Raw genomic sequence first — 20,145 nt, forward strand, 5'->3', positions numbered from 1 at the left:
CACATCACGGATGTGGACCCATTCATGCGGTTTCTCTCCGTGCCTCCGCACCGCAAAAAATAAGAACGTGTTCTATTTATTTGCTGTGCAGACGGATCACGAACGTATTTAAGTTGAAAGGGTCTGGATCTGTCTGCGGCAGCCATGTACATGGTTTCCGTGCATTGGTGACTGCAAATTGCATGGAACGGCCGAACAATGGCCTTACAGACCTAAAAACTGTTGTGTCACCTGTGACAGGTTCCCCCATCGAAGACTTTGTCAACGGCATAAAGGCGCAGGACGTTTCGGTGGAGGTCGTCGATGGTCCATACAATATGAACATTACAGGATTCAACGGCGCGATCGAGGTGTCGCTGCAGAACGAGGTACAGCACATCCAGGTCCAGACCAAACTTCCAAAGACATAAAAAAATAATATATATATAAGGAATATAAAATATAAGGAAAATTTAGACATAACGAAAGATGTAAAGAAACCACCAAAATAATATGTGAAGTACATATAGGATGTAACCTGCCAGAACGCAACGAAAAATTATAGAGATGCAACAACGTCCAGAACCTCTGGTAGAACATCGAAAATATCTAGAAACAACCTGCAAACTGAAGAAAAGCTAAATGGTACAAACAAGAAAAGTAAAAGATACCCTTAGAAAATAATTTAGATCCTTAAGAAAAAAAATATATACATATATATATACACGGTATATAATTTATATTTGAACAAATAATGCAGATAATGAAACAACTTGCAGCCAGCCAGTCGCAGGGGCAACACGTGAGGTGCACGGTGGACTGATGAGGGGCCAAATAATAACACACAGTTCATCAGTTACTCACGGTTAGCAGAAAGCCTCCCTGGGCCGGCAGCACAGTGTTGAGGTGGACAGCACCGAAATCCTCCGGGGCACGCTCTGTGGTAGGAAGCATCAGCCAAGATGGTGGTTGAGGTGCCCTTGATGTTAGGGGTGCTTAGAGTGCTTGTTGTGGCTGAGTCCCTTGATGGTTTTTGTCGTGACGCCAGTACTGTTAATGGTGGTACAACCAATAATGGTAATAAGGAGGTAGACAGTGATAAGATGCAACTCACAACTTTTACTTTTGATGTCTTTGGTTGCAGCAGTACAAAAATGCAGTCTCTAGATGGTACAGAGGTAATTCTGCAAATCCACTGTGTTTAGGCTTTTCAGGTTTTTAGTTTTGGGGGCAGTGGGTTGTTTTCAATATCAGTGCAATTCTGGGTGAGATTGCCGGAGGCTGTGGTATCCTTCACCTGAATATCCCAAAGGTCCTTTATGCCTGGTTTGCGGCTTTTATCCTTTGGATGTATATAAGTCTGTCCTTTTGTCCCTCCCCGGACTAAAACTTTTCCTCAGAGCTGAAGTGCTGGATCTGCACTTTTTACTCTCTCAGTATCAGTCTACTTACTGATCTCCACACTGACCTGTCTCTGTCCCCACTGAACCTGAACCTGTCCTCAACTAATCTGTCTCACTAGGCCTGACCTGGGTATATATAAGACCTAAGCTATATCTCCATCTAGTGGTGGGATGTATAAATTACACTTAATTTGCCTGGTAACAGGGATTTTTGCAGATACATTAATACAAAATTATACCATACTGTACAATATATTGTTAAGACCAAAAAGTATTTTTAAAGGATAACTGTCGTATTTTTTATTTATTTTTTAGTATTGGATTGTGGTGATTAATATCTCATTGGTGGCCCTATTTCAACTTTTCACTGTGTATTCAATTACTCCTTAATTCCACAGTTTTGTTCCCTGTACTGCCTACATTTACCTGTGCTTAAAATAGGGTTGCTAGGCATGGTCCGTCTATCTGTTGCTAGGCATGGTCCGTCTATCTGTTGCTAGGCATGGTCCGTCTATCTGTTGAAGGACGGAGGACGCAGAAGCAGGCTGCGTGCAAGGTCAGATTCCTGACAGCCAGGGACTGTAAGTAAATGATTAAAGCCAGGTCCTCCCCAGCAGCTGATAACAGTGCCTGGGCTGTGTGCACTTCTCCCTGTCCCTGCGCTTGGCAGACGCTCCCTCACTCAGCAGAGCTGGAGAAGTAGAGTTGAAGCAGCGCAGACCAGGGAAGGGAGATCTGCCATCTGCTCAGTGTATAAATGAAAGCAACATGTGGTAAGAGGACCTCTTTGTGCTGCAGGAGATTAACCCTTTAGGGGGGAGGGCTCTGGTTACTGCAACTTTTGGGAGGGCTATTGTTACTGAATAGTCAAATTGCAATTTTATGCAGACTGGTTGCTAAGGGCTGAGTCTTATTAAATATGGGGTAAATCAGTCTAATGGCTGGCCACTGAGGAAGGGGTGTATGACCCTGAAACGCGTCTGGCATAAGCAGAGTGAGCGTGGATTCTTAGGATACACAAGAAAGCTGAATACCCAAAGGGTCTAAAGATTTAAGTTTCGTGTGCCGGTATAGAACGGAAACACAAGTCGCATAATAGTGACGTCAGTCCAGCGTCTAACCAGCAACCTAGGCAACCGGACCACGTGGGACGCCACGTTAGGCCGGATACACTACGCGAGACGCTGCAAGTGTACGGCCGCTTGGAGTATCGCTGCTGCAAAGAAGCAGCCAAAGACTGGACACATACCACAAGCGACAAGAAACAGTGAGTAATCGGACTGATAGTCCAATCAGGAAATTTCAAATCAGCGACCTATTCTGCATAATCAGACCACCGGACATTAATATTGGGCATACCGTACCACCATCACTTTACCAAGATTTGGCCATTACGCCATTGCAATAATAGCATTGCTCTATCAGAATTGGTCACAGTACCATCTAAAGGCTATACAATTAATTGTTTTGGTCATACCTATATGACTCCATTCTGATCGGGACATTAATGCAACATCTTTAGCATTCACTACAATCATTTTAATTGGGACATTACTATGACATGGACCTATGATTAGCAACCATCTATTAGGAGTGTTATGTGATGTTCCACATGTGATGTATTTTTATGTATGCATTTTTTACCAATTTTAGGGGTATGTTTTTAAAGTATTAAATAATCATTATAATTGTACCATCCGTCTGGTAGTCCCTTTGAGTGTGCCCCCTCACATATAGACATAAATCAGTCTAATAGTAACTGATTCTGGAATATCATGTTATTAGTAACTACATATATTAAAATTGAAATTAGGGTCTAAATGTGACAGATATCCTTTAGGCAGTGCCCACACACACGTAGTGGGACGCTGCATACCCCCATGGTAAAATGTAAGTCGACCTCAACACATTCTTGAGTCGATGTTGTATCTTCCTGTAAGCTATAAAAAGGGAAAAGCATGTATGCATAGGAAAATAACGCCATAACTTCCATTCTTGTCCTTCTTGTACCTATAAATAAAATGGGTTAGGCAAGCATATCTCAGGCAACAACAAAATATGAAAATAAGGTGTAACCCCATTTGACTCACTGAAGACTGCTGATATACCGACAACCAGAATTGTCCATAATGATGAAGAGAAACAAAAATAAACATCTCAGGAGGCTCACAGGGTATGAGTCCGTTCCCTAGGCACAAATAAATGTCAAAAATGGAATATCACGGAGGCTCAGGTACGTGAAAGTCTATCTCCGAGTGAGGACTTGAACGTTGCAAAACAGGCAAATAATCCCTTAAAAATTCCTTTAAGGCAAATGGAACAGGATAACTGTAGATTAGTCCTTTTTCTGGGTCTGTAGAACTCCAAACAAATTAAGGGTGTCCTCAATGTTGGATTAACATGACTGGAAATTAACTTCTCAGCTGCTGGAGCAGGAAATCTCTGTAGCGGACTGGTGGTTGTCCTCTGGTACTCCTTTCAGATCTATTAAGTGGCTGAGACTTTTCAGACCTTGCTTCCGGGGAACTTGAGTTTTCCTGCGTTGCAGTAACTTCAGCTTCTGGTTGAAGTGTTGGGGTATTGGTCTTAGCAGGCACTAAGATGTTGAGCCATGGAGCTAAGAACCATTGCAAAGGGTCCGAGGCTAATAAGGTCCCTCTGGCTCAGTTGGTTTTTCCAATTCTGGCTCAATGGGTTGAATTTATTCTGGAACAGCTTCTCCTTGAGAAGTTTCTACTGAAGTGTCTTCTTTAAGGCACAATTTTAGGCGATTTCTATGTACTACACGGGATTTATCCTCTTGGGTAATCTCATACGTGTCAGTTTCTGGATTTAGAATAGCAGTAATGGTATAAAGTTCTCTCTCCCATTTGCTATCTAGTTTGCTGGATCGGTGGTTATTTTTTAACCAGACACGATCACCAATTTTGAGTGGTTCTGCCTTGGCAGATTGGTTATAGTCCTTCTGTTGTTTTTCATGGAGTAACGGATCTCCTGGCACCCCGACCGGGTACCTCCGTCGTTAGATGCTCCTAGTGCTTTCCGAGGATTCCAAGCACTCCACTTGACACCGTACACACTGCAGACCCTACGAACCGCCACAGCTTGGTTGGGGTCTCACCGTCCTCCACCCACGCTGGACCCAAGAGCGGGCTTCAGCTTCCAGTGGGTGAACCTCTCCTACATCCAGAGAGCAGGAGCCATGAACAAGCTCTTACAAGAGCTTATACTCAGGGGAGTATTGTGATGTAGCAATCCACAAGAGTGTAGTTATCGTATTCCCCAAACATGAGCCAAAACTTCATAAAGGTATAAAGCAGCCTCTTTATTTTATACACATCTTCCAACAAGGTTACCACCCACAGGGTTTTGTAAAAACAGCCAATAACCATGTACAATACACTCAGACACTCACACACAAAATCCTCCTCTCTGCCCGTGATAGAATTACCTCACACTAGGTTGATGCAATCATCACAGGCAGGTGAATACACAATATCCTCTGTCCTGGAGACAACCGAGAAGTAATTGAATTATCTCTCAGGACAAAGGACATCGCCAACACACACAGAGAGACAATGGAACAGACCTCACTACTCAACGTATACAATGTCCCACCCTTTTCAATACACATAGACATTTAACATCCCAAAATGGCATGAATTAGACCAGGGGTTCAAGTTAGTCCAAGTCCTTTGTGAACAAAGGAGGCCTGGCTGATGAGAGGGCCCATAATCCTGGGGCAAGAGGCTAGAAGCCAGGCCCCTCCAAAAAAGTGGCGAGGTTGGTTTCGCCACATATGGGCATGTCCCATGTGTTGAACAATCTCTTGTGCATCAATCAAACGCCTTTGGTGTTCAGTCACCCAATCAGTCTTTGGTAGGGGGTTAATTGTATCAGGCACTTGTACGCCAAAAGTGTGGTCAGCAGGTAAGGTACCTTGTCGGCCAAACATAAGGTAGTAGGGTGTATACCCAGCAGAATAATGAATAGTGTTGTTGTAGGTATACATCAGCTGAGGCAATAAAGTAGGCCTACCAACAAGAAATGTTTCCAGAAACCATCTGCAGTTGTTTTTGCAGTCAAGTCATTGACAGGCACGGCTACAACAAATTTAGTGTAGTGGTCAATGATCATAGCATAGGTGTAACCTGAGCGATTTGGTTCCAACTTCACATGATCAATTGCTACTATTTCTAGCGGTGTTTTGCTTACAATGGAATGTAAGGGGGCTCTTTGGTCATGTTTCTCATTTCTTCCAACAGCACAGGTGGAACATTCTCGACACCATTTTTCAATGTCTCCCCTCATCCCAATCCAATTGAATCTTCTACAGATGGTGGCTTCTGTTTTCTGCACGCCAAAGTGTCCTGATTGATCATAGTACATCTCCAGAATGATTCTTGCATCACGGCGTGGTATTAGGATTTGGTATAGACGATCCCATGTAATTTGGTCTAAAGTTCTTCTTAATAGTAGGCCCTTTTGTAGAAAGAGGTGTTTTCTATGTCTCCATAGTTTTGACAACTCTAGATCAGCATTCTTCCTGCGGATTCTTTCTGGTGTTCTTCCGCTGGTGAAGAAATCTTGTAGTTCTCCTAACACTCTGCTTTCATTTTGTAGCTTGATCCATCTTTCTTTGTGTACGTAGGATTTTGGATCCACTTGTTGTTGAAGGTTGAAAACCTTTTTCCCTTTGACAGCGATGATGTCTTGGTGGGCAAAGTTTTTGTAGAAAGATGGCATTTATACCTCTTCCCAAACATCTTCTTGTGAAGTAGGGTTTTCTTTGGTCGGCAGACGGGATAATGCATCCGCATTTTCGTTTGCTTTTCCTGTTCTGTGCTTTACTTTAAAATTGTAGTTAGCAAGGCGTGAGGCCCATCTTTGTTCCAACGCTCCTAACTTGGCGGTGTTAAGATGTGCTAGTGGGTTGTTATCGGTGAAGGCCACGAAGGGTGTTGTTGCAAGGTAGTCTTTAAATTTTTCTGTAACAGCCCACACGAGTGCAAGGAATTCCAACTTGAAGGAACTGTAGTTTTGGTCGTTCTTTTCACTAACTCTAAGAGATCTACTAGCGTAGGAAATGACTCTGTTTTCCTTCTTGTACTTTTGACAAAACAGCTCCCAGGCCTTTCTTACTAGCATCTGTGTAAAGATGAAATGGCTGTTGATAATCCGGATAACCTAAGATTGGTGGTTCGGTTAATTTCTTCTTCAGGAGCTGGAAGGCAATTTCTCTTTCAGTGTTCGATTCCACTGGTATTGGAGTTTTCTGGTATCTTTTAGGATGCCCTCTCAAAAGTTCCAATATTGGCTCTGCGATTTGGGCAAAGTGAGGAATGAAACGTCTGTAATATCCCGCGAAACTGAGGAAACTTCTTACTTCCTTCACCGTAGTGGGAGTAGGTCAATTACGGACTGCGGCTATCTTCTCTGGATCCTATTTTAACACCTTCAGAGCTGACAATATGCCCTAAGTATTTAACTTCTGGCTTCAGTAGATGACACTTGGAAGGTTTGACTTTTAGTCCATGCTTAATGAGAACTTGAAAAACTTCAGCCAGATGTTTCAAGTGATCTTCATAAGTTTTGGAATAGATGATGACATCATCTAAGTACAACAGGACAGTTTAAAAAAAATTGTGGCCCAGACAATGCTCCATTAGTCTCTGAAAAGTTCCAGGTGCATTGCAAAGTCCAAAGGGCATGCAGTTGAACTCAAATAGGCCCTTGGGGGTAGTAAATGCAGTCTTCTCACGATCTTCTGGTGCCATTGGTACTTGCCAGTATCCACTGGCTAAATTAAGAGTAGAGAAGTAGACTGAAGATCCTAAAGCTGTCAAAGATTCCTCTATGCGTGGTAAAGGGTAAGCATCTTTGTGAGTAATTTGGTTGATTTTTCTGTAGTCCACACAGAATCTGATGTTGCCGTCTTTTTTCCGGACTAGGACTAGTGGTGCAGCCAATGGGCTATGGCTGTCTTTGATGATATTTGAGTCTTTCATCTCTTGAATAATTTGCTTGACGGATTGGTACATAGTAGGTGGTATAGGCCGATACCTTTCTTTGATCGGTGGGTGTGAACCTGTAGGAATGGAATGTTTTATGATATCCACTTCCCCATAGTCTGTAGAATGTTTACTGAAAGCACGGTGATGCTCTTTCACAACTTGCAGTACTCCTTCCAATTGATGTTCTGGTGTTGAAGCATCTCCCACATGAAGTTCTTTCCACCAGGGGGTGTTTAAGTTTTGGCCTTGTGGGTGTTGTTTCTTGAGATCTGTAGTCACGCTGATGACATCTTGAAAGGTAACCTGGATCAGCTGTGCAATGGGACGGTACTTTGTTAACGTCACACTGTAATCACTCAAGTTGAGGAGACGAATAGGCACTTTACCTTCAGAGACGGTTACCAGGCTTCTTGCAGCTCTAACTAGGGGATAGTCTTCCAAGACGATGGGCTCTACCAAGGCTTGATAGTCTTGACCTTGAATTCCAACTACAGCTCGGCACCACAGGAGAGTTTTGGTGTTGGGCTTGAGTATCACCGGTTGATTATCTCGGATGCGGACACAGCAAATTTCTCCTTTTTCATTGGCAAATTTATGTTGTGCACTTAGTACACAAATGGTTTGTTGGATTACCTTCTTAGAAGCAAAAGAAGCAGTAGGCACTGACTGGTGTAAGGCTTCCAGCATTTCAACATAACAATTCCTAAGGACATTCATGCCTAGGACTATTGGAGGGTTATTGTTATTTTCTTTCACTTGTACTACAATAATACCTTGTTGGGATAGAATTAGTTCCTCCTACTTGAATAGTAGGTTCCCAGTAACCCAGTATTGGTTCAGGTTTGCCGTTACTGGCTATGAGACTCAGCCAGGATTCTGGGGGCTGGGTAAGCTGATTTTGGACCCAGTATTTTTCAAATGCAGATTGTTGAATGGTAGTGACTTGGGATCCTGTGTCAACTAGGGCAACAAAAAGAACTCCATTTATTTGAAGTAATTAGAGCAGGCTTTGTTCAGTTGTAGAACAAAAAAATGGCGCACCATCAGGTAATAATAACGTCTTAAATAGAAGATAAATAGTATCTCCAAAATTGGAGGCTCACCTTGTGGAGTTGTGTTAAGCTTGTGTTAAGCTAGACACAACTCTAGTGTAGGCACATATAAGATTAGCAGAAGCCCCTCATAAATGGATGGTATGCAGCCCGGGATATAGATACTTCTGTTCAGGGATGCCTGAAATCCCTCAGAAAGCCAGTGATTCAGTAAGGTAGAGATGTCCTATGGTGCAAAAAACACCCGGTGGTTGGATTGGATAACAGGGTTCTTTTATTAGGCAAGCAGTACAACACGTTTCAGGGATATACCCCTTCTTCAGATACAAATGGCTTGCCTAATAAAAGAACCCTGTAATCCAATCCAACCACCGGGTGGTTTTTGCTCATTTATTTGAAGTGTCACTTCTGGACGGGATCCAACATATCTTGGCATCCAATAAGGATCTTCTGGACCTATTGATCTACCGCCCGAGGGGTGGTCCCTGACCTCAGGGGTCGCCCGTTTAACTGCCAGCAGGTGGCTTCAGTATGGCCTGGCTTGTGACAGTATGTACAGATAGGCCCCTTGGGGGTACTAGTGCGGTCAGGTGGGCGTCCGCCTGAATTTCTAGAATAAGTCTCTTTATAATCAAGGAGAGAAGAACCTGGATTTCTCATCATCCAGCAATAGTGGCTTTTCCCATTGTTCCAATTTTTATTGAACTTTCTCCAGACTTTTAGTCAGGAATTGGACTTGCTCAGTAAGGGCAGCAACTGAGTCAGGAATTAGGGCTTGAGTTGCCTGACTGACGACAGGTAAAGGTTTGACAGGGGTGACCGGCTGTGTTGCTGGCACTACAGCGGATCCATCGGGTTCTGTTGGTGAACGTTTTCCCAGTATACTGATAGCTAGGTCTTTAAAATCTAGGAAGGCAGCACTTGGATGCTGGGCGGCAAACGTTCTTAGTTGGCTCTTTAAATTATTTGTATTAAGTCCTTCAATAAATTGCTCTTTCAGGGTTTTGTCCTGATTCTCTGCCTCACGTGAGTCTACTTGTACAACAGCTCTAAGGGCTTCTTGTAAAGATAATGCAAAGTCTCTGAGTGACTCACCCGTTTGCTGTTTCTTGCTGAAGAACCTCATCTTGACCTCTGACACGGTCCTGGGTTCAAAGGTGGTGTAGAGACGTTCAAATATCTGCTCCAGTGTCCTTCTCTCTGAGCTTGGCCAGGATTTCACATCTCTAAGAGCAGCTCCTTCTAATTGTGGTCCTGGCTACGGTGGGAGACCGTGAGGAAGGACAGAGGGGAAAGGGATGACATGACTGTCAACTATAGATGGCTGGGGTGTGCGGGAAGCCATGGCCGGGTGCGAGCTAAATGAGGGGCAAAAGTCAACGGGTAGGAAATGTGAAGGTGGAACTCGTAGGGCTAAGCTGGTGAAAGCTTTGGCGATCTCGGCCCGCGGATTAGGGATGTAATGCGTGAAGCAGGAGGATTGCCATCTGCCCATTTTCTGGATGACGTGTGCTGGGACCCCGTGACTTGATGCTGCGGAAGCCGCGCCTATGCTAAACGAATGTCCCGAGATGGCCTTGGCATCGAACCCTAACCCGGAAGCTAAAGTTCTGATGTGATGGATGAACTGTGAAGTCGTGAGACCTTTGGAGTTAAAGGGAAAGAGAGGGCTGCCTGGCGCGGAAACTTTTGAGATGGCGAGAAGCTTTTGAACACGGCCACCGGGCACCATTCATTGAAGGTCTGGAAGTAGCTAATTTTGACTGGAGGTCCTACTTGGGAAGTTTTGATGGAAGGGAGAGAAAGGGTGCAATGAGTCTGCCAGACCAGCTGGTCTGAAGTGGGGCTTGCGTGTCCCGGAGAGCTAGTGAATTCCCCGGGCCATAAGAACCCGTAGAAACAGAGATACATGGCAGCTTTGATCACTATGCTTTTGTATGGCCCGAAAGGATCGTTGTCTAGGGAGGTGGAAAAAGCCCTGAACATTGTCCCGGTGACTGGTTTCCTGCGGGACTCAGGCTTGTTGCTGCTCTTTTGGATCCCTCTAAGGGTGGATTTGATGGCCTGGGAAGAAAATATGGACTGGCTGCCTGGGAAATCTAAAGTGAGGAAATGTTGTACCCCTGCCAGGTACAATGTGATGGTGCTGAAAGATAGGTGAAGGTCTGTGTGACAATAAGCCAGGAATGCCATGAGATGAGTTGTTTGATCCAGATGTCCTTGTGGGTGTCTGAGGGAGAATTGTGAGAAGGTTTCCCACCCGGTCTTGTAGTTCCTGGCTGTATTGAGGGATAGGGAGTTATGGATGAGTGACTTGGCAGTTCTGACATGCTTGCTCAATCCATCATCAGTGTCTCGATGGCGGGTGGAGGAACCCCTGATGGATCGGCGTCTGGCATCACCTGCCAAAGTGTCCTTTCGGATATTATCGGGAACGAAATGTGATGGGGAAATGGTGAAGGAGCTGGGGGCCTGGCTTGGGGTTGGGGCATGAATGGCGGACGGGCCTGGAGCCGGAGAGGTGGGAGTGCTTGAACTTGATGGCCTGGTTTCCACCACTAGCAACCTGGTCTGCATGTCGGACACTGAACTGGTGAGAGTGTTGATAGCGGAATGAAGCTGGGCCAGCGCTGTCTGGTCCGTGGACAGAGACACCTGCTCTTCAGCCGCTGAGATAGGCCCTGCCGTCAGTAGCCTGTACAACTCAGCTTTGCGGGCTGAGGCAGGGTAGCGGATGTCTCTCCTGGTTAATTCGAATATGAGTTTCGGGATGGTCCATTGCCTGCATGAAAGAGTGCTTCCATGGGCTGAGCCGGGCGATTCCGGAATGGAGCGAGTCTCGGCGATATCCGATGCGTGGGACATCGTGCTGTGAAAAGGAAAAATGGAAGGTAAGAAGGGTGATAGAGCCACCTGACACCAGCGAGTGAATCAGTGAAACCCTCTGAATGACACCGAAGAGTGACCGAATCCGTTACCAGGAAGAGGTTAAGAGGCCCAACCTACCTGATGAGCTGGCCTAGACTACCTGAAGGAAAAAGACCTGCGGATGCTGGCCTGATCCTAAGGAATGAAGTAGTAAAATCAAACTTACCTGGACTTAAACGAAAACGAAAATGACCTGGATGAAAAAGGTGACCTGGGATTGGTACCTTGAGGAATTCGCCTAGCGAACTTTGAACCGAACAGACCTCCGGGATGACCCTAGAAACATGGGGTGAGGTTTGAGAGCAGAAGAAGGTAGAACCTGACGTGAATCAGGGAGCGAAAGCTGAGTCAAGCTTGACCATGCCTGACACCTGTGAGGTGCCCCTGAATGACCTGACGCCTTGCAGGCGGCCGGAACCCGTGAGCTAGCTGCGTGGCTAGAGGCGAAGCTCGTGAGGCGCATCGAAGCACCTGGGTTAGGACGGGGCGAGTGAGTAGCGCATGAGACGTGAGAACCTGTCCCTGATGCGTGTCAGGGCGGTGGATGAACCTGATGCATGTCCGGAAAACTCACGTGGACTGCTGCGTGGCAGACCACAACTGAAGCCTGATACGTGTTAGGGAAAGAAAACGAGACGGAAAGGGCAACTGCTGCGTGGCAGATGATTACGTGAAAGAAACATTTAAATTGACGTAAATCTGCTGCGTGGCAGACAAGCATGAATGAATCTTAAGGAAAAGACGAAATTGACATGAGTCTGCTGCGTGGCAGACAATAGCGTGGACAGACAATTGCATGAAGGAACCTAAGGAAAAGACCAAATTGACGTGGATCTGCTGCGTGGCAGACAATGGCGTGAAGATAAAATTTTACGTATGTGCACATGCCCTGTATACCTGGAGAGAGGATTTTTTTTATTTTAATTTACTGCTCCTTTGGTGGGTCCTGTGAACTCCATTATATATATGACTTTTATTAACAATGCATAATATGTATGTATATATGCTCTGCATGGCCTTTAAATGTTTATTTCCAATAAATCCTTTTGGCATTGCTGGTACCCAAAGCCAGCTCATTACCAAGGCATGCTGTTGCCTATAGAATTGACGTGGTTGGTGGAAGCTGGGGTATCTCTTCATGCACTGCTTACTGAGGCCGGGTAGCAGAGTTTAATTCTTGTATTCCTTAGGGCATTGTGTTGACGCTGATTGTGATTTAAAATAGCGGTTTATTGTCTTTGCCCCAGAATATGCCGGATACTGAGGCATGCTAGCTGTCGGGTTCCCAGTGCCGGAGGTCTGGCCGTGCTGGGGACCTGAGCGTCAGCGTTGCCTGGAGCCCAGTGCGGGAGGTGGGGCCAGCATGTGGACATGTGAAAACATTTGAAGAGCGCAGCGCCGAGGCTCCCAGGACAGGGAGCAGCTTGAGGCGCCGCTTAGCTTACCAGGGGAGCGCGGTTCGGGAGGGTAGAGGACTTCCGACCGGGGGCAGGAACGAGCAGCAGCGTGGGTAAGCGGCAGCGTCGGTACTGAACCCGGAAGTGCAGAGACGTCACGTGAGAGCGTGGCGTCCGTGATGAGAGCGTGGGGCCGTGCTAAATAGGCCTCCTTCGCCCCTCCCACAAACGCAGGCTGAGCTTCAGCCTTACTTGTGCAAGAAGAATCTCCATCTGCTGTTCTGGGGATACAGGGTACAATCTGAACACAGCAAGCATTTTTTATTTAACGTCCCTTAAAGTGTTAACTTCTCCAGAATACCGTGGGAACCAGGGGGCCCCAAAATAATAAGGCATGGTTAGAGGCATTAAACTTGGTGCTGCAGCAGTTGGTATTGCGCTGGGACCGGCTGCGGCTGCCAGTTATCTTCCTGCATAGACATGCTGACAATAGGTAGATTACAGTCAGATAGGTTAATTGTGGCTGTCAATACTTTTTATGTAGCGTTGCTATGGGCAACCGCTATCTTGCGGTGTATGGCCCTTTAAATGTTTGATACCGGCTGAATACAATTCTCAGGCAGCGCTTACTTGGGTTTCTAATAGCGCTCCTGGCTAGCGGTGCTTCTCTCTGAAGTAGCACGAGTAAGTTACAGTTTGCGATGATTACTTGGGGGCAGACAGGCAATGTGATGCGATCCGGCAGCCTGCCGGTGTAAATCTTGCGATATCTTGGGGATGCACGCACGTCACACTGTCCTCCTATGCGCGGCGTCTCCCTTTGATGTGACCACAAGCAGAGGAGGCGGCGCTGCGCTTGCATATAGGGCCGGCCTCTCAGAACCCACACAGTACAGGTAGGATAGGCTTTGACCAAACAAGTTTGCATAAGTGGGAGGCACAATATTTTCCCAACTTGTCCACAGTGATGACGCAGTATTTCTTTTTAAACAAGAGCTCCGGCGGCCATATTAATTGCATAGAAACCGTCTATTCACTGACAGCAAGCGGTTATAGTGACACACAAATGTTGGATTTTCGCACTTTTAACACTGCGATTTTTATGCTGGGGGCTAGTATAGCACCTCCATATACTTTTCAAGCAGTTTAAACAGTTCTGTAGCCCAAAACAGCGCATAATAAGCAAAAGTCTCTCAATCAAATAAAGGGGCTTATTCACATGCGACAGTCTCTCAAATATGGCGCAAGGGTTAATATCCTGTTCATGACGCCAAGAAAAGATATGCAGCCAGCCAGTCGCAGGGGAAACACGTGAGGTGCATGCTGGACTGATGAGGGGCCAAATAATAACACACAGTTCATGGGTTTACTCACGGTTAGCAGATAGCCTCCCTGGGCCGGCAGCACAGTGTTGAGGTGGACAGCACGAAATCCTCCGGGGCACGCTCTGTGTAGGGAAGCATCAGCCAAGATGGAGGTTGAGGTGCCCTTGATGTCAGGGGTGCTTAGGGTGCTTGTTGTGGCTGAGTCCCTTGATGGTTTTAGTCGTGAGGCCAGTACCGTTAATGGTGGTGCAACCAATAATGGTAATAAGGAGGTAGACAGTGATAAGATGCAACTCACAACTTTTACTTTTGATGTCTTTGGTTGCAGCAGTACAAAAATGCATGTAAAACTAAAACTATGTAAAACATGGGCCCAACATGGAACGCTGTTATGGAGTGGAATATCTAGTATTATCTATTATTGAGGCGGGACGAATGGGAGTCGATTGTCCAATGCTTGCGGATCACATGTGTTCCAATGGGTCGCGGCTGCACGCATGCGCTGTCCGGGTCCATCTCGACGCGCTCCGTTACGTCATTATGCACCGCACATGCGCTGTGTGCTGGCGTGGACGCGCTGACAGATGGCGCCGTACATCATGATGCTGTTGCGCCCGTTCAGTTGGGGCACAGGTGTCCGCAATCCAGGTACCTTACCCACTTATGTTACCAGTATATATACCCTCCACTTTCAGTTTCTTTATACCTCCTGACGAAGCCGCTGAGGCGAAACGCGCGGCGAGGTCTTGCGCTTAGGGCTTGTATATTCATCTGGGCTTGGTCATGTCTTCAGGTACGTCCTTGGTTTCAAGTGTATATTGAGACACTGCCATATACAGCTTTCACATTGGGCCTATGCTATTGATTAGGCCATATAGACACACAATTGGGTGCCTGTGTACTAAATAGGCTGTGGATAATCCGGTACTGATGGTTGCCATGGACGCTGGCTGTGGACCACATTAACATCCATGGATCTCTATCGAGGTAATTACAGTGTACTGTGTAATTCCCCATCGGGGTGTGGATATGGTATGCTACACACCGCCTTGGTGTATATTGGATGTTTGCGTGTCACAGTACGAACCTGGTACCCGATAAGTGCTTATCAGCCTTGTGGGGATACATGCCAGTCCTGTGGTATATATGCCCTTCGCTTCTCTGTATAACTTTTTCCATCTTGCCCTTTCTCTCGATATTTTATATATAATAAAGTGATATGAATTTGGGTATATTATTTCCACTGGCTTTTTTGTTATGACATTGTGTGTTACTAATCTGTCTCACTAGGCCTGACCTGGGTATATATATCGCCATCTAGTGGTGGGATGTATAAATTGGGATTTTTGCAGATACATTAGTACAAAATACCATACTGTACAATACATTGTTAAGACCAAAAAGTACGCGAATTGCAGATCTGCAATACATGGATACTGGCCGTGTGCATTCCGCATTTTTCGGAACATCCGGCCCCTAATAGAACAGCCCGGACCCTGCCCGTAATGCACACAGAACAGCCATGCGGACATACAGACACAGAAATCCCACAGAGCCATTTCCGAGACCACTAGGGCCGTAACCCCTGGAAACAAGCCGTGTATAATGTGATGGAAAAATGAATCCAGACAGCACAGGAGGTAATATGGAGAATCACAATACATTAGGAAGTGCCTCTTATTACCTGTGTCTACAAGATCAATGATATTTGCTGAAGTCGGAGAACCCCTTTAACCACCTCCGGACCGCCTAACGCAGATGTGCGGTCCGGAGGTGGCAGCCCTGCGCTCAACGACGCATATACGCGTCATCTCGCGAGGGCCGGGATTTCCTGTGAACGCGCGCACACAGGCGCGCGCGCTCACAGGAACGGAAGGTAAGCGAGTGGATCTCTAGCCTGCCAGCGGCGATCGCTCGCTGGCAGGCTGGAGATCCGAATTTTTTAACCCCTAACAGGTATATTAGACGCTGTTTTCATAACAGCGTCTAATATACCTCCTACCTGGTCCTCTGGTGGTCCCTTTTGTTAGGATCGACCACCAGAGGACTCAGGTAGGTCAGTACAGTCGCACCAAACACCACACTACACTACACCCCCCCCCCCCGTCACTTATTAACCCCTTATAAACCCCTGATCACCCATATAAACTCCCTGATCACCCCCCTGTCATTGATCACCGCCCTGTCATTGATCACCGCCCTGTCAGGCTCCGTTCAGACGTCCGTATGATTTTTACGGATCCACGGATACATGGATCGGATCCGCAAAAAGCATACGGACGTCTGAATGGAGCCTTACAGGGGGGTGATCAATGACAGGCGGGTGATCACCCATATACACTCCCTGATCACCCCCTGTCATTGATCACCCCCGTCATTGATCACCCCCCTGTAAGGCACCATTCAGACGTCCGCATGATTTTTACGGATCCATGGATACATGGATCGGATCCGCAAAACACATGCGGACGTCTGAATGGAGCCTTACAGGGGGTGATCAATGACAGGCGGGTGATCACCCATATACACTCCCTGATCACCCCCCTGTCATTGATAACCGCCCTGTCATTGATCACCGCCCTGTCAGGCTCCGTTCAGACGTCCGTATGATTTTTACGGATCCACGGATACATGGATCGGATCCGCAAAAAGCATACGGACGTCTGAATGGAGCCTTACAGGGGGGTGATCAATGACAGGCGGGTGATCACCCATATACACTCCCTGATCACCCCCTGTCATTGATCACCCCCGTCATTGATCACCCCCCTGTAAGGCACCATTCAGACGTCCGCATGATTTTTACGGATCCATGGATACATGGATCGGATCCGCAAAACACATGCGGACGTCTGAATGGAGCCTTACAGGGGGTGATCAATGACAGGCGGGTGATCACCCATATACACTCCCTGATCACCCCCCTGTCATTGATAACCCCCCTGTAAGGCTCCATTCAGACGTCCGCATGCGTTCTGTGGATCCGATCCATGTATCCATGGATCCGTAAAAAATCATGCGGATGTCTGAATGGAGCCTTACAGGGGAGGTGATCAGTGACAGGGGGGTGATCACCCTGATTACCCTGATCACCCCCTGTCATTGATAACCCCCCTGTAAGGCTCCATTCAGACGTCCGCATGCCTTCTGTGGATCCGATCCATGTATCCATGGATCCGTAAAAAATCATGCGGATGTCTGAATGGAGCCTTACAGGGGGGGTGGTCAGTGACAGGGGCGTGATCACCCTGATCACCCCCTGTCATTGATAACCCCCCTGTAAGGCTCCATTCAGACGCCCGCATGCATTTTGTGGATCCGATCCATGTATCCATGGATCCGTAAAAAATCATGCGGATGTCTGAATGGAGCCTTACAGGGGGGGTGGTCAGTGACAGGGGGGTGATCACCCTGATTACCCTGATCACCCCCTGTCATTGATAACCCCCCTGTAAGGCTCCATTCGGACGTCCGCATGCGTTCTGTGGATCCGATCCATGTATCCATGGATCCGTAAAAAATCATGCGGATGTCTGAATGGAGCCTTACAGGGGGGGTGATCAATGACAGGGGGGTGATCAGGGAGTCTATATGGGTGATCACCCCCCTGTCATTGATCACCCCCCTGTCATTGATCACTCCCCCCCTGGTAAGGCTCCATTCAGACATTTTTTTTGGCACAAGTTAGCAGAAATTTTTTGTTTGTTTTTGTTTTTGTTTTTTCTTACTAAGTCTCATATTCCACTAACTTGTGTCAAAAAATAAAATCTCCCATGAACTCACCATACCCCTCACGGAATCCAAATGTGTAAACATTTTTAGACATTTATATTCCAGACTTCTTCTCACGCTTTAGGGCCCCTAAAAAGCCAGGGCAGTATAAATACCCCACATGTGACCCCATTTCGGAAAGTAGATACCCCAAGGTATTCCGTGAGGGGCATATTGAGTCCATGAAAGATTGAAATTTTTGTCCTAAGTTAGCGGAAAGTGAGACTTTGTGAGAAAAAAAACAAAAAAAAATCAATATCCGCTAACTTATGCAAAAAAAAAAAAATTCTAGGAACTCGCCATGCCCCTCATTGAATACCTTGGGGTGTCTTCTTTCCAAAGTGGGGTCACATGTGGGGTATTTATACTGCCCTGGCTTTTTAGGGGCCCGAAAGTGTGAGAAGAAGTCTGGGATCCAAATGTCTAAAAATCCCCTCCTAAAAGGAATTTGGGCCCCTTTGCGCATCTAGGCTGCAAAAAAGTGTGACACATCTGGTATCGCCGTACTCAGGAGAAGTTGGGGAATGTGTTTTGGGGTGTCATTTTACATATACCCATGCTGGGTGAGAAAAATATCTTGGTCAAATGCCAACTTTGTATAAAAAAATGGGAAAAGTTGTCTTTTGCCAAGATATTTCTCTCACCCAGCATGGGTATATGTAAAATGACACCCCAAAACACATTCCCCAACTTCTCCTGAGTACGGCGATACCACATGTGTGACACTTTTCTGCTGCCAAGGTGGGCAAAGGGGCACATATTCCAAAGTGCACCTTTCGGATTTCACCGGTCATTTTTTACACATTTTGATTGCAAAGTACTTCTCACACATATGGGCCCCTAAATTGCCAGGGCAGTATAACTACGCCACAAGTGACCCCATTTTGGAAAGAAGACACCCCAAGGTATTCCGTGAGGGGCATGGCGAGTTCCTAGAATTTTATTTTTTGTCGCAAGTTAGTGGAATATGAGACTTTGTAAGGAAAAAAGAGAAAGAAAAAAAAAATCATCATTTTCCGCTAACTTGTGACAAAAAATAAAAAATTCTAGGAACTCGCCGTGCCCCTCACGGAATACCTTGGGGTGTCTTCTTTCCAAAATGGGGTCACTTGTGGCGTAGTTATACTGCCCTGGCAATTTAGGGGCCCAAATGTGTGAGAAGAACTTTGCAATCAAAATGTGTAAAAAATGGCCTGCAAAATCTGAAAGGTGCACTTTGGAATATGTGCCCCTTTGCCCACCTTGGCAGCAAAAAAGTGTGACACATCTGGTATCGCCGTACTCAGGAGAAGTTGGGGAATGTGTTTTGGGGTGTCATTTTACATATACCCATGCTGGGTGAGAAAAATATCTTGGCAAAAGACAACTTTTCCCATTTTTTTATACAAAGTTGGCATTTGACCAAGATATTTTTCTCACCCAGCATGGGTATATGTAAAATGACACCCCAAAACACATTCTCCAACTTCTCCTGAGTACGGCGATACCAGATGTGTCACACTTTTTTGCTGCCAAGGTGGGCAAAGGGGCCCAAATTCCAAAGTGCACCTTTTGGATTTCACCGGTCATTTTTTACACATTTTGATTGCAAGGTACTTCTCACACATTTGGGCCCCTAAATTGCCAGGGCAGTATAACTACCCCACAAGTGACCCCATTTTGGAAAGAAGACACCCCAAGGTATTCTGTGAGGGGCATGGTGAGTTCCTAATTTTTTTTATTTTTTGTCGCAAGTTAGTGGAATATGAGACTTTGTAAGGAAAAAAAAAATAATAAAAAATCATCATCATTTTCCGTTAACTTGTGACAAAAAATAAAAAGTTCTATGAACTCACTATGCCCATCAGCGAATACCTTAGGGTGTCTACTTTCCGAAATGGGGTCATTTGTGGGGTTTTTCTACTGTCTGGGCATTGTAGAACCTCAGGAAACATGACAGGTGCTCAGAAAGTCAGAGCTGTTTCAAAAAGCGGAAATTCACATTTTTGTACCATAGTTTGTAAATGCTATAACTTTTACCCAAACCATTTTTTTTTTTGCCCAAACATTTTTTTTTTTATCAAAGACATGTAGAACAATAAATTTGGTGAAAAATTTATATATGGATGTAGTTTTTTTTGCAAAATTTTACAGCTGAAAGTGAAAAATGTCATTTTTTTGCAAAAAAATCGTTACATTTTGATTAATAACAAAAAAAGTAAAAATGCCAGCAGCAATGAAATACCACCAAATGAAAGCTCCATTAGTGAGAAGAAAAGGAGGTAAAATTCATTTGG

General features: G+C 45.8%; 1 protein-coding gene across 1 annotated transcript in view; it reads left to right on the plus strand.

Moving 5' to 3' along the window:
- Positions 1–20,145, plus strand: part of LOC122939905 (ABC-type organic anion transporter ABCA8-like) — a 322,317-nt gene that overhangs the window by 204,305 nt on the left and 97,867 nt on the right. Inside the window, 1 exon segment of the mRNA XM_044296113.1 lies at positions 241–368. Within this exon segment, the coding sequence (XP_044152048.1) occupies positions 241–368 (128 nt within the window).

This window comes from Bufo gargarizans, chromosome 6 (genome assembly GCF_014858855.1).
Source record: "Bufo gargarizans isolate SCDJY-AF-19 chromosome 6, ASM1485885v1, whole genome shotgun sequence".
Taxonomy (NCBI): Eukaryota; Metazoa; Chordata; class Amphibia; order Anura; family Bufonidae; genus Bufo; species Bufo gargarizans.